General features: G+C 41.0%; 1 protein-coding gene across 3 annotated transcripts in view; it reads right to left on the bottom strand.

Annotated features, from left to right (window-relative positions):
- Positions 1-13,331, bottom strand: part of SNX7 (sorting nexin 7) — a 174,543-nt gene that overhangs the window by 99,234 nt on the left and 61,978 nt on the right. For 2 of the 3 annotated variants that reach the window (XM_043575645.1, XM_043575644.1), the window contains exon 1: positions 10,024-10,438. The exons of the other annotated variant lie outside the window; for it this stretch is intronic. In XM_043575645.1, coding sequence (XP_043431580.1) covers positions 10,024-10,263 — 240 coding nt within the window. In that variant the 5' untranslated portion in view covers positions 10,264-10,438. Of the gene's footprint in view, positions 1-10,023; positions 10,439-13,331 lie in introns of those variants that run through there. 3 annotated transcript variants of the gene reach the window in all.

The following is a 13,331-nucleotide window of genomic DNA, read 5'->3' as shown; positions in this document are numbered from 1 at the left end:
CCTTTTTCATTTTAAAATAGAAATTTTATTTCTTCTACCAAAAAATTAAAGCCATGACTAAAAAATAATAAAATTACAAGAAAATGAACCTAAAAGTATTATGCTAAATGAAAGAGAACAGAGACAAAAGACCACATATTGCCTGATTCAATTTATATGAAATTTCCTGAAAAGACAAATCTGTAGAGACAGAAAATAGTAGATTAGTGCTTGTCTATGACTGGGAGTAAAAACAGAGATTAATTGTAAATGATGTGATGGATTTGGTGGGGGGGGGGGGGATATAAAAGTGGTCTAAAACCGGTTTGCAGTGATGATTGTACAACTCATTAAATTTAATTAACAAAAATCATTCACCTCTGAAGTTTATAGTATATAAATTATACCTCACTGAAGTTAGTTTAAAAACAATCACAAAGAGTATGTTATACCAAAGCATTTCTCAAAGTAAAACAAACATATGTGTGTGTGTGTGTATATATATATATATATATATATATATACACACACACATACTATGTATATATATATATATATAATTATACATACATATGTGCATTATATATAAATATATAATTATTTCAGTTTTGATTTTTAAAACTACTGGTTTAACCTTCTGTTTTATCATAAGTGCATTTTACTGATTTTTTTACATCAGTATTTGCTAATAAATTTGATTTCCTGACTCTATCCTTTTTTATTAGCACTATAGGTATCAACATTGTGTTATCCAGCATGATTGGTATATGCAGTTCCAGAGCTACTACAATATTCCATTTAAATCAGAAAATCTTTCAAGCATATAAATTTTCACTTGTTTATTGAGAAAACTTTAACATGCATTCCTAAAGGGAGTAACTGTAAAAGTTTATTTTAACTTCACAATTAGTCTTATTACAGCCTCTTCTGTCCTCTTTGGAAAGTGTGGGATACAAATAAATACAAGAATAAAATAAATTTTGAACACTACAACCGAGAGCTATTGAATCTGGTTTTTTTGATCACACTCATTTGTAAAACTGTAGCAGGTTATCAGTGCAGAGTTATATTAGAATATCCTCTCAGAACCTCAAGGATACAGAAATAAAATTCCACCTTTAAAACTCAATACAGTAGGGGCGCCAGGCTGGCTCAGCTGGAAAGGCATGGGACTCCTGATCTCAGGGTCATGATCGAGCCCCACATTAGGTGTAGAGATTACTAAAAAAGTATAAAAACCTTTAAAAATAAGAACTCAATAAAGTATACTTTTTAGAGTATATTCCATTCAAATCTGGAGACTTTTGAAATCATTTTCCAAAAATATTTTTAATAATACTCCCCATTGTCATGGACCAATAAATAAATAAATACTGTTGTCTGCATAAAAACCTTTGCTAAAGGTTCCCATGGATTTTTATCTTTTGGCTAGACAACATCCAGTCCCTTTTCCAAATATAACATTGACTATAGTTTCTGCTGGTGCCTATCCCTTTCTGCACCTGCATTTCCAGCCTTCAAATCTACTCTGTGAGCCAGCTAATATTCACCATTTCATTCCTTTCCTGCCAGAATTAGTTTCCATTGCTTGCAACTGAGCTTCCTGATTGAGATAGGTGCTACTGGCTTTAAAAAAAAATTATTTTTCCAGGTAAAAGAAGGTTCCTAAATGATTCCCTTGGGTTTTTGGTTTTGTTTTGTTTGCTTTGTGTTTATTTCTTCTAATACAATCCAAACAGGATATTTTGTCCAGGAGTGACACTTAACATAGCTCTGTGTCATCCAGCAATAATATTTACTGACCATTTATTAAGACCAATTTGTTTTAATTCTATTTGGTTTAGTATCCTGATAGGAAAGACCAACACAATACAAACTGAATTTACTGAAAACAGATCATTGGCAAATTACTGTAATAACTGGGTCTATACACAGGGGAAAAAAAGTCACAGGCCATATCATTCATTAACATATTTATCCCATAAATATTTAAAGTTCTTATTCCCTTACCATCAAGAATTGTAATCTATTGGAGACAAACAAGCAATCACAATTTTACAGATAAGAAATAAATACCTCTTCACAAGACAATGTAGTATTACAAGATTGAAAACAGTATTATGGGAAGCACACAGTGAAGAAATTAATTCTAGCTGAAGAATGAAGAAACTCTTAGGTAAGAGATAACTTCACATTAGGCCATAAAAAACACAAAGGAATTTGTGAAACAAAGTGAAACAACCTACATCAGTGCTTCTAGATCAGTACTTTTCAAATTGTAAGGTGCAAACAAATCACTGGGGAGTCTTGGAAACCTATAGATTGATTCATTTGGCCTGGAAAGTGGGTTCTGTGACTGCATTTCTAAGGAGCGCCCAGGTGATGTGATAGATTCATAGACTCTTGAGTAGTAAGGCTGTAGAGGACACAATCTGGAGGCAGGAGAGCCAGCGTGCAGCCTGATCAAGCCCCTCGAGTGGCAAAATGTGTGCTCTGGAAACATCAGCATACTTGTGAGCATGTGGGATAGACTAGAGGCAGAAGATGAGAAGACTCAGACTTTATGAAACTACCTCAGCAGTTCTCAGAAGTAGCTGTAGAACAACTCTGCTTGTAGCAGTGGGAACAGAAAGAAGGCACTGATTCCAGAGATACCAAGAAGATAAAACTGATGGGGACTTTTTACATACGTCGGGACATGGAGAATGAATGAAAGGGTAAGTAGAAGGTAATGCTAAGTATTTTATCTGGGCTATTTAAGAAATTGTCACATCACTAGCAGAGAATTAAATGGAAACAATAACCAATGTGGGAAGAGAGATATAAAAACTAGGTAGTGGCAGAACATAGTTTGATTTGGGAATTAGGTTGAAGAGAGGAGTAGGATCATCTAATTAAGACTTTCCACTGCTCTTGTCATTGAATTTAGTAAGTTAAAATTCCATTTGTAACAGCCTCTTAATAGTGGAAAGGGATGGTCCAGTTGTCACACCCTCCTCTCCTCTGGGACAGTTAGTCATCCAGCTTGTGCTAAAACTTTTTTAGTGGCAGAATTCATGACCATGCTGAGTAATCCCTTTTCATTTTGGAAACTTCAATTAGAAAATCCTTCTATTGGAGTGCCGAGGTGGCTCAGTTGGATAAGCATCCAACTTCGGCTCAGGTCATAATCTCAAGGTTCTGGAGTTTGAACCCTGCATTAGGCTCTCTGCTGTCTGTGCAGAGCCTACTTGGGATTCTCTCTCTCCACCCCCCCCTGCCCCTCCCCTACTTGTTCACTCACACTCTCTCTCTCACAAAATAATAAACATTAAAAAAAGAAAATTCATCCATAAATGAACCTAAAACTTGTCTCCTCATATTTTTGACATAGCAGTTCTAGTTTCACCCTTCAAAACTACAATCATCTAACCAACCTAGATCATAACAACTCTTCAGAAAGAATTAACTGAAGTCTTTTCCAAGCTAAACTACTTTTTGTTCTTCCTTAGCCTTTCTTCATATGTCAAAACACAGCATCAGTGAAACCCCTTTGTTTATTCTCCTTCACAATGGCACATGTGTGGCAAGACTTGCTGGGGCAGCCTTCCCCAATGCTCATGCTAGTGTAAGACAGTGTAGATGGATCCAAGCCCTCTGTCTGCTAACAGCCCAAACAAGATCTCAGGCTCAGTCTCAATACAGCATTCCAAAGAATCAATAACAGGGCACTGGCATCTGGATGAGATAATATATCCCTCTGCCAATTTCTGATAGAGACATTGATTTCCCTTTATAATACAGAGAATGGAATGAAACTTCGGAAGTGGCATGGACAATTCTGATTACAGACTACAACTAATACTCCCTACGACCTTGAAAATATGGTGTCTGTTTAGATTCAGTATCATGTCATTTGTGTAAACTGATCTTTCTTTCAGTCACTGAAAACCACTAGGAAGGTTTGTACCTAAAATGATCCCATTCAAGGTCTCCCTAAACTTACTCCGAAATTTATTTATTTATTTACATTCTACTGCTGACCATATATGCTTATACATAAGGAGGATTTGAGGATTTTTTTAATGTTTTTTTATTTTTGAGAGAGAGAGAGAGAGAGAGAGAGAGAGAGAGAGAGAAGGAGTATGAGTGGGGAAGGGGCAGAAAGAGAGGGAGACACAGAATCTGAAGCAGGCTCCAGGCTCTGAGCTGTCAGCACAGAGTCCAACACGGGGCTTGAACTCATGAGCCATGAGATCATGACCTGAGTCAAAGTTGGATGTTTAAATGACTGAGCAACCCAGGCTCCCCAGAACTTGAGGATTTTTTAGCTCCTTTCTACTTCACTCACCATTCTTCCTCCTCTGGGAGGAATATAAGAGTACTTAACACATAAGAAGGCTATGATGGTAGATGGTGGAACCTGTAGCGGTAGGAATAAATGTCCTAGATCGGTGCTACTTTCCTTTGCTTTATGAGTTCCTCTTTTTTTAACCATCAAAATGGTAAGACCCACTGAGGCAGGATCAGGATGTAGGCCAGGGAAAGGAGAATACATGACCTGACTGCTATAATCCTACATTCTAGATTTTAAGTGAGTTAGACAGTTGAGAATGCACACACACATATATACACAAATATTCACATATATTCGTGGATGCTTGCACACTATATGTACACACATAACCTATACATACATATACATTCATACATTCACACATTACACACATATGTATGCAGATATGTGTGTGCATATGTATGTACAATATGTTTGTTGTTTTTATATTTCAGTGCAGATCACCAAGGGAACTACTCACTCATTTATTCATATTTCTTGAGTAACCATAAGTTAAGCCAGTAATAAAATAATGATCTGTTTAGGCTTCTGCTCGAGCAAAACTGATAGTCACTAGCCACAGTCGGCAACTTCTATTTTTATTTTATTTTTTTACTTTTTTAAATGTTTGTTTATTTTTGAGAGAGAGAGAGACAGAGACAGAGTGTGAGTGGGGGAGGGGCAGAAAGAGAGGGAGACACAGAATCTGAGCTGTCAGCACAGAGCCCAATGCGGGGCTCCAACTCACAGCCTGCGAGATCATGACCTGAGCTGAAGTCGGACACTCAACCAACCGAGCCACCCAAGCGCCCTTACAGCTTCTATTTTTAATTAAATACAATTAAAAGGTCAGTTCCTTAGATGCACTAGTCACATTTCAAGTGCTCAAAAGCCACATGTGGCTAGTGGCTGCCACATTTAGACAGGCAGATATAGAATATGCCCATTATTGCAGCTCTTTTTGGACAACAGAATCCTATGGTGCCTGTGCATAGCTGCTGAGGAGTCAACAGTGCTGACTAAAGGCAGGAACTATTCACAAATTCTTTACACATAGTAACTCATTTAATTCTCATATTTATTATCAGTCCTCATTTTACAGATGAAGAACCTGAGGCATTGAGAGGCTAAGTAATTTGCCCAAGGAAACAAAGCTATTAAGCCGTGGAGCCAGGATTTCAAATACAGACATTTCTTACATATCAGATCCAAAAAGCACAGTGTCCCGCTGGATAAAGCACAACCTGCACTGCCTTTTTGAATCTAGCCTTGGGGGCTGCACAGTATCGCCTCCACCACACCTAAATCATCAGGCAGTCGCAATCCCACCCAGATTCAAGGAGGGGGCAGAGATCCCATCTCTCGATAGGAAGGTGGCAGGTCACAGAAGAGCATATAGGATGCATACAGGATAGGAGATAGAGATGTGGCTATCTTTATCCAAAGCTACTGGCCACATTTTTGTACTATGTCTTATGCTGGTTATTCTTTATTTTCACCCCCAATCTGCCAGCTCCCACCATCTATCTACTCTGTGCTTGGGAGGCCAACCCCTACAGATAACATCACCTGAGTGGCTTGCCCGGGGAAGGTCACAAGCAGGAGACCCAATAGCAGGAGGAGAGGAACTCAAGGAGTATACTGTCTATTTCTTCCTTCCTTTGGCACCACATTTCTGGCAGAGGCACACTTCTGGCTACATCTCTGTAAATACAGCTCCTGTGAAAGTGGCCCCTTTTCTACAGATCCAGTTTTCATCGGATTCCAGCAACACTGTATCTGTCCTCTTCCCGTTAAACGCTAGGTGCTAATGGATTTTTTTTTTTTTTTTTTGGCCTCAGCAAGTTTCTAACTACCTCAGTATCCTTCGTTTGTTCCTGAACCCTGCCCCAAATTCTGTAAGTAGTTCTTGTGTTAAACATTCTTCATTTCAGTCACTGTCGAGAATTCTGATTGTTATCAGGGCCATAACTGAACAGAGACAGTTCAGGGAACAAATATGAAGAATTAATAACCAAATTTCCATTATCTTCTTCTATGTCTCTGACAGAATTGTTGAATAGAATAATTATGTCCCTCTATCACTATGTTGGGGTTGACAGATTTCCAATATACATAGGAACTGGTTGTCTCAAAAGCTATATTCTATTATTCTTTCAAAAAGAACGTTTTTCACAAAAATGAGTGATTCTTTCAAAAGCATTGTTTAAATAAACATGCTCATTGTTGTATTTCTGATTTATCATAAAAACAATTTTCTATCCTTCTTATAAAACCAGATCACCTCTCTCTTTTCAAAGTGTTTATAAACAAAATACTAAAAAGTTCTATTGCTCTCATAGCTTTGCTGGAGACTGAAATTAAGCCTACTTATACCTTCCAGAGCTTCATTTTTGCCTATTACATTAAAAAAAAAGAGTTTTGGGGGCGCCTGGGTGGCTCAGTCGGTTGCGTCCGACTTCGGCTCAGGTCATGTTCTCACAGTTCATGGTCCGAGCCCTACATTGGGCTCTGTGCTGACAGCTCAGAGCCTGGAGCCTGCTTCAGATTCTGTGTCTCACTCTCTCTCTCTGGCCCTCCCCCGCTCACACTCTGTCTCACTCTCTCTCAAAAATAAATAAACATTAAATTTTTTTTGAAAAAATAATAAATAAAATTTAAAAAGGATTTTTTTTTTTTTTTTTTTTTTTTTTAGTTTTGGTGCACCAGCCTACAATCCATGTCCCCTCAAAGATGACTAGTGGTGAGGATAATTCCATCTGTAAATTGGCAGTTTATCTTAGATGGTAATAGATCTCATTTTGTAGACCCGAATACCTTTTAGAAAGACCAATAACAAGATCTATCATTTACTGAGTACCAGGTAAGTACCTCAGTGTTTCACTGTGACCTAGCTACCTTTGCTATGTTTCAGTTACTCCTTCTACATATAACAGTATTTAATAAAATAAAGGCTATATATTTTATTTTCATGTTATTTCTTTAAAAAATAACTTTTTTAAAAAAATAGAGAAACTGGACTCTTTTCTCTAAATTTTTTTGCAAGCTGCAGGTCATTTTGGCTCAGCTCTAACACTATTATTACACTATTATTATAATGTTTATCCTTTTTGTGTTTTTGAATCATTGGTCATGTTCCCCTACGTTCCAACATATATATTGACTCTTTGAAGTCAATATCGTCTACATTCCCTATGGTCTCTTGAGATTTGGTATCATTTTCTCCTCACTGGATTACTTGAAAACTCAGAACAATACATTGTTTTGTTTTCCATCTCTGCTGATTTATGTTGCCATTTAGAACTTGTCACATCTTCCACCTGGACTCCAAGACTGACAGCAAAAACTGAATCATGTATTTCTTTTTTCCAAATACTTAGCACAGGATTACACAAAAAATATTTAACATGTATTTGTCATGCACTTCCATCGTGGGAATAAAAGAATTAATAATAAGCCAAAGACGCCACTCTTTAAAAAACTTCTGGAGGGGAGTGTGATACATATTCACAAATAATCTAAAGGAAATGAACGCTAAATATGAAAGTAGTGGATCTCAAAGTACTAAAGGGTAATGACAGTATACTTTAGAAGTAATTGTTGAAAGCACCCCAGGGTAAACTGGTCAGTGGGAGAGTTCTACAGAGGAGCAGGCTATCAAAAGGGAGTGGTAGAGACAACAGGCCCAATGGAGAGGACTTTCTTAAATCTGCTTGTCTAACTAACTGTGGTTAATGGTTGTAAAATTCAACTAAATGAAATACAAGTAGGTAGCTAACTTAAAATTTTTCCAAGTATTGTTTTCAGACTTTAACAAACATTATATCTTTCTTTACCTTAACCTATGCGGCCAGCCAGCTTCTACAAAAGTGGTTCTTAACTTTTTCTAAGTGTCTACACGTGTAGTTATACCCTAACAAGTAGGGCGGGTCCAGGTGTATGGAGCTGAAGCTTACATCCTTATAAAAAAAAAAAACTTACAGAACAAAATTAGAAAGAAAAAAACAAATGTTCATCTAGAAAGAGAAAAGAAATCTCAACAGCTCTTTGGAGCCTTCGAGATCTAGATTCCTTTCTTCTGAGATCTCTTCTGAGATCTTCTGAGATAGCTTTAGGCAATTTACCAGACATGCTAACTTAGAAATGTTTCTGGGTGCAACCTAGAACATCAACAATTTTCAGGAACTTTCAACATTTCCAGAGGCCTAGAGCAAAGGAACATCTGAAGTTTAAATTTCAAATAGCTTCTCCTTAGATCTGCCTCTGACAAAGGGGGCATTTTTAAGAAGGGGCTGGGAAACTTAGATTCTGGGGAAAGAGAAAGCACAGGACAAAACAATCCTAGATGATTGTGATACACAGCTGCCACTCCCAACACTCTCCCTACCCCATGCTGGAAGTTTCACAATGCAGAGCCCTACACCAATACGCCTAGACTCATAGTTTCTTAGAAGGCATTGCAAAGCACTGGCCAATTGTCCTTGGTCTGAACATACAGAATGTGTGGAATATAAAAAGGCAGTGTTAATTTTTTTTACAAGTGTACATAAAATAATTCCAATGCTTTAGGATTTAAACACATTGAAAGGTCAAATTAACTTTCTCAAGAGCACAAAGCTGATACTCTCTGTCTGAACATCTAGAATACAATCGTGCCTACCATTGCATTCAATCCTTAGGGGAGAAAGGAGTTTTGCATATCCCTCTCTGGGGTCACAGTCTGTTTGTTCAACTTGGTAACTTTGAGTTCACTCTCCCAGAAAATAGCTGTGGTTAGGAATGCTGCTTTACCTAACACCTCAAGGTAACTAACATGTAAGTACTTCACAGACTTCTTACCAATTAATACACTGTTGTCATCGCAAGTCTTCTATCAGCAGCAACGTTAAGAAACTGGGTTGACATTCTAACAGCCCTGCAAGAAAGGTATTTTTCTTTTCCTAAAAGAAATTACAACCACCGGTCTACAAGCGCCACAAGCCTACCACTAACCATCAGTTTCCCTGCAACTATACTACAAGTTAAGAGGGCCCTTTGGTCCTAGATTTCCCCGGGGAAAGGAAAAACGAAAGCGGCTGGCGGTGGGTTGGGTAGCAGTTGCTGGCCGAAAAATCCTCAACTCCGTAACAGAGGAGCTTCCTGTTGGACCCAGGAACCGTTTTCTCTGAAGAGGGGATTCCCATGCCACCTCTTCTCGCTGGGCTTGAGACTCACCTCGGGTGTCAGTCACCCCGGCCTGAGACCCACAATCAGTAACACTAAATCAGGAATCATTTCTCTAGACTAGGATGAAATCTCTCCCAGAGTTCGGGGCTGGTTGCGCCCGAAAAGAAGCTGCTAGGGCGGGGGCACTTTTCGGGCCACTGCCTCCCTGGTTCGGAAACCGTCCGGATGAGGTGTCCGCGTCAGAGAAGAAAAGGGAAAGAGAAAAAGGGGGGGCGGGGGGGGGGAATCACAACTTTGCAGACGCGCAAAGCCAAGGCCGTGCCGAATCGAAGGTCAAAGTGCAGAGGAGGGAGCGGCTGTGGTTCGGAGCCCGGCCCGGACGCAGCCCCGGGTGCAGCCAGCTGCCTGGCGGGGCTGGGCGGCCGGGGGAGACCCCACCCATCTGCAGCTCCGAGCCTCCGCCGGGGACGCGCCAGCGCGCCGGGGCGGCTGCCACACCGCGGTGCCAACTCCTGGAGTTGACTTGGAACTTTCCCGGGACGCGCCGCCGCCGCCGCCCTCACCTTACTGAACACCTCCAGGTCGTCCTCGTCCTCGTCCAGATCCAGCACCTCGGCCTGGAGCAGGGTGGAGGAGCCGCTGCTGCCCAGGAGGGGGGCGTCGACCCCCGGGCTTTCCCCACCGGCGCCCCCAGCCGGGAGGCCGGAGGAGCGCGCCGGAGATGCCAGGCGCTCGCCCTCCATCCCGAGAGTGCGCGCCCGGCCCGCCGCGGCTGCCAGCCCCTCTCCCCCGAGCTTGCCCATTGGCTCCCGCGCATCCTGCACCTCCCCGGCCGGCCCCGCTCCAGCCCCTCGCCCGCTGCGCAGACGCGGAACTGCCGGGGTTGAGCGCAGGGCCGGATCGTCCCCACCTGGCCTGGGGCCTGCGGGAGACTCGGGAGTGGGGCTCGCTGGCCCTGGCGAGGGTGGGGAAAGGGCCGCTGTGCGCTGCAGGAAAGGCGAGCACTCCCAACTAGGACGGGGGCGTCCTCCCACTGCCCTGGCTCGGGGACTGCCTAGCGTGGGTTTCCGCGGGGGCAGGGGTTTGGGCTTGAGCGACATAGCAAACCATCAACTTCAGGGAATCCGCAAGGAGGCTGGAAGGCAGCCGGCCCATCCGGCCCAGGGAAAAAGCCCATACTGTATTTCCTGTATTTTAAATGGTTGACTTTCTTCTTGGTTGTGGTTTTGGAGTCTTTTGTTTGTTTTTTTACTAAGGCTAATGCAAAAATAAAAGACCTGAAAAGCACCTCTGTTTTTGTAATTGATTTTTGACCCAGTGACCGGACTGTGTGGTCATCTCGCTGTCAAGCCAGGGAAGTTGGATTTAAAAACTATTTTCAGCCACTTTCCAATGTGCCTTTACTTCTGGAAGTCTTCCTGAAGTTAATGAGCAGGAACGTTTCTAAGAGCCGAGGACAGCGAGCAGGACTGGACCTTGCCACCAAGAAATAATCTTCAAACTTTGTGCTGCCAAGGCGAAGCTATAATTTAGTTGTTGACTGCCTATTATTATTTTTTTAAAAAATACGTTCCAAAAACAATGGAAAATTGAATGCAAATTGATGTATGTTGGGACCATCTCCACGTTTTATTATTTATTGCCCTCAGTCCCAGCCAGCTCTATTCTCCATCTGCCCTGGAAAGAATGTCTAGTAAGTTTGCACATAGTGAAGGAGGAGGCTAGGTCAGACTTGACTCCTGGCAAAATATTTAACCCAATGTTTAGAATTTTTAACTTCATAAAATTGAAAGGTATATATAAGATATTTGGGAGAAGTAGAGAATTTCTCTATTTCTTATTAGGGGACAAGGCCTTAATATGTGCTCACTTAGCCATTCAAATGTACCTCCCTTTGTACTTCTTCAGTCAGGCTGCTCAGCTGCCCTGTAAATGTACAGTCTTCTTCATACACTTTATGGTTCCTGTGCCCATAATACTATTTCCTGCTCATCCTTCAGGAATTAACTAGAGTCCCATCTCTTTCAGGAAGACTTTCCAAATAACACAGCCTGTTCCCAGTTTAGCATTTAATTTTATGCCATCTTATAGACTGTATTTATTTATTTCATGTAAATGTCTTACATTCCTTAGTAAATGATAACATTTCAAGGGTAGGGACCACATTATTTATTAATAAGCCACAGTATCAGATATACTCAAAAAAGGCTCTATCCCAAGGTCTAAAAGGAATACAAGTTATTAAATGACCATTTTTTTCCTCTCTAAGCTCATTCTGGCTAGTGAGAGATTCAAGGTTTTCTAATTGCAATCTGAACCAGGAAATTCTTAAGGATACTGTGACTCACACAATTGCCAGAAAGCATAGTGACAGGCTCAGAAAATGGGCAGAACAAACCAAGACTACACAGCTTGGATCACAACCAAAACCATGCCAGAGAACTAATGTGAGGACATTGCTGCCACCATTGCTGCACTCTGGATGCTATAGTACCTGCACATACTGCCATGAACACTGAGGTCACTGGACTTTGAGTACTGTCACCAACATGAGTACCACAACTGCCTCTGAGAAGTACCTCTGCTGTTGCTGCCACACACACACACACGCACACACACACACACACACACACACACACACACACACACAAATGCCCCCACAGTCCTCTTTCTTGGTGTTAATAGTTCTAGTTTCAAAAGCCTGGAGGAAGGATCTGCTGGGTCCACCTGCCCAAGTGCCGCAGAGATTTCTAATATAGCTCAGCTTTGCCTCAGGCACTCAGGAATATAGTCCTTAGCTCCCCAAATCTATTCATTACTGGTGCTGTTCCAAGTCTAATGTGTCTATTCCTCCCACAGTTCTGCAATCCTGTTGATATTTTGCAACTCATGGACTAAGTTTTTTAATTTAATTACCAACATGCCATGTCTGCTTATTCAATGGCATGAAAAATCCTAAACTGATACATAACAGTCTAAGCTTCCCCTTAAATGGGATCATCACTGGGCTCTATAATGGAAGAATTCTTATTTGGGTGCTAAAGCCTTTAAAATAGCATATTTCAAAATTTTAAGTACCGGTATAATACTAAAAGGAGGACAGGGTGCCTGGGTGGCTCAGTCGGTTAAAAGGAGGCCTACCCGGTCCTGTCCCTTGGTTCCTGGACTCTTATTCTGATTATAGGAGAAATAGTATCATATATTAAATTTTGGTTCTGAGAACGTACATCTTGTCAAAAACCTTCCTCTCTCTCTCCCCTCCTCCAGGTGGAATCTCCTGAGACCATAACTGAGTCTTTCATACTACATTCAATCATCCATAAAGTCAACTGGTTCTGGTAATGGAATTCACGATAAGACAAGTCATGCCTTGGGCATTGCCCAGTGGTTTTGTTTCTTCTGCTGGAAGATGATTTAATTGATTAGAAGAAAAATGCTATATGCAAAGTCTGATGGGAAAGCAGTCAGTGAGTTCATGGATGATCATGTTGGGAGAAACTGAGCAGGAAAAGCAAACCCGATGTATCCTTGCCACTAAGGACAAATCATGGTATGCTCTAGAAAGGTAGCAGAGAGTGGACCAAAGTAATTGCTATTGTAGCAAGACGAACACTTAGCCATGGAAGTAGCCAGTTCTCCTTTAGTGCATGGGAAATCCATGTTACTAAGCTGGTGCATAGCATGCATCCCTACCATCATGGCTACTTGGTATGTGAGGCCACGGAACAAGCACAGCAGTACCTGGAAAAGCAACAGCATTAGCCTCCACAGAACAAGAATTCTTATCAAACATACTATTTGATCATATAAATTCATCAAATGGAGTTTTGAAAAACATTGCCATGGGCTATAAATATGCTTTTATTCTAGG

Source organism: Prionailurus bengalensis, chromosome C1 (assembly GCF_016509475.1).
Source record: "Prionailurus bengalensis isolate Pbe53 chromosome C1, Fcat_Pben_1.1_paternal_pri, whole genome shotgun sequence".
NCBI lineage: Eukaryota > Metazoa > Chordata > Mammalia > Carnivora > Felidae > Prionailurus > Prionailurus bengalensis.
Note: the sequence above shows the minus strand (reverse complement) of the source record. Positions and strands in the feature narration are given on the sequence as shown.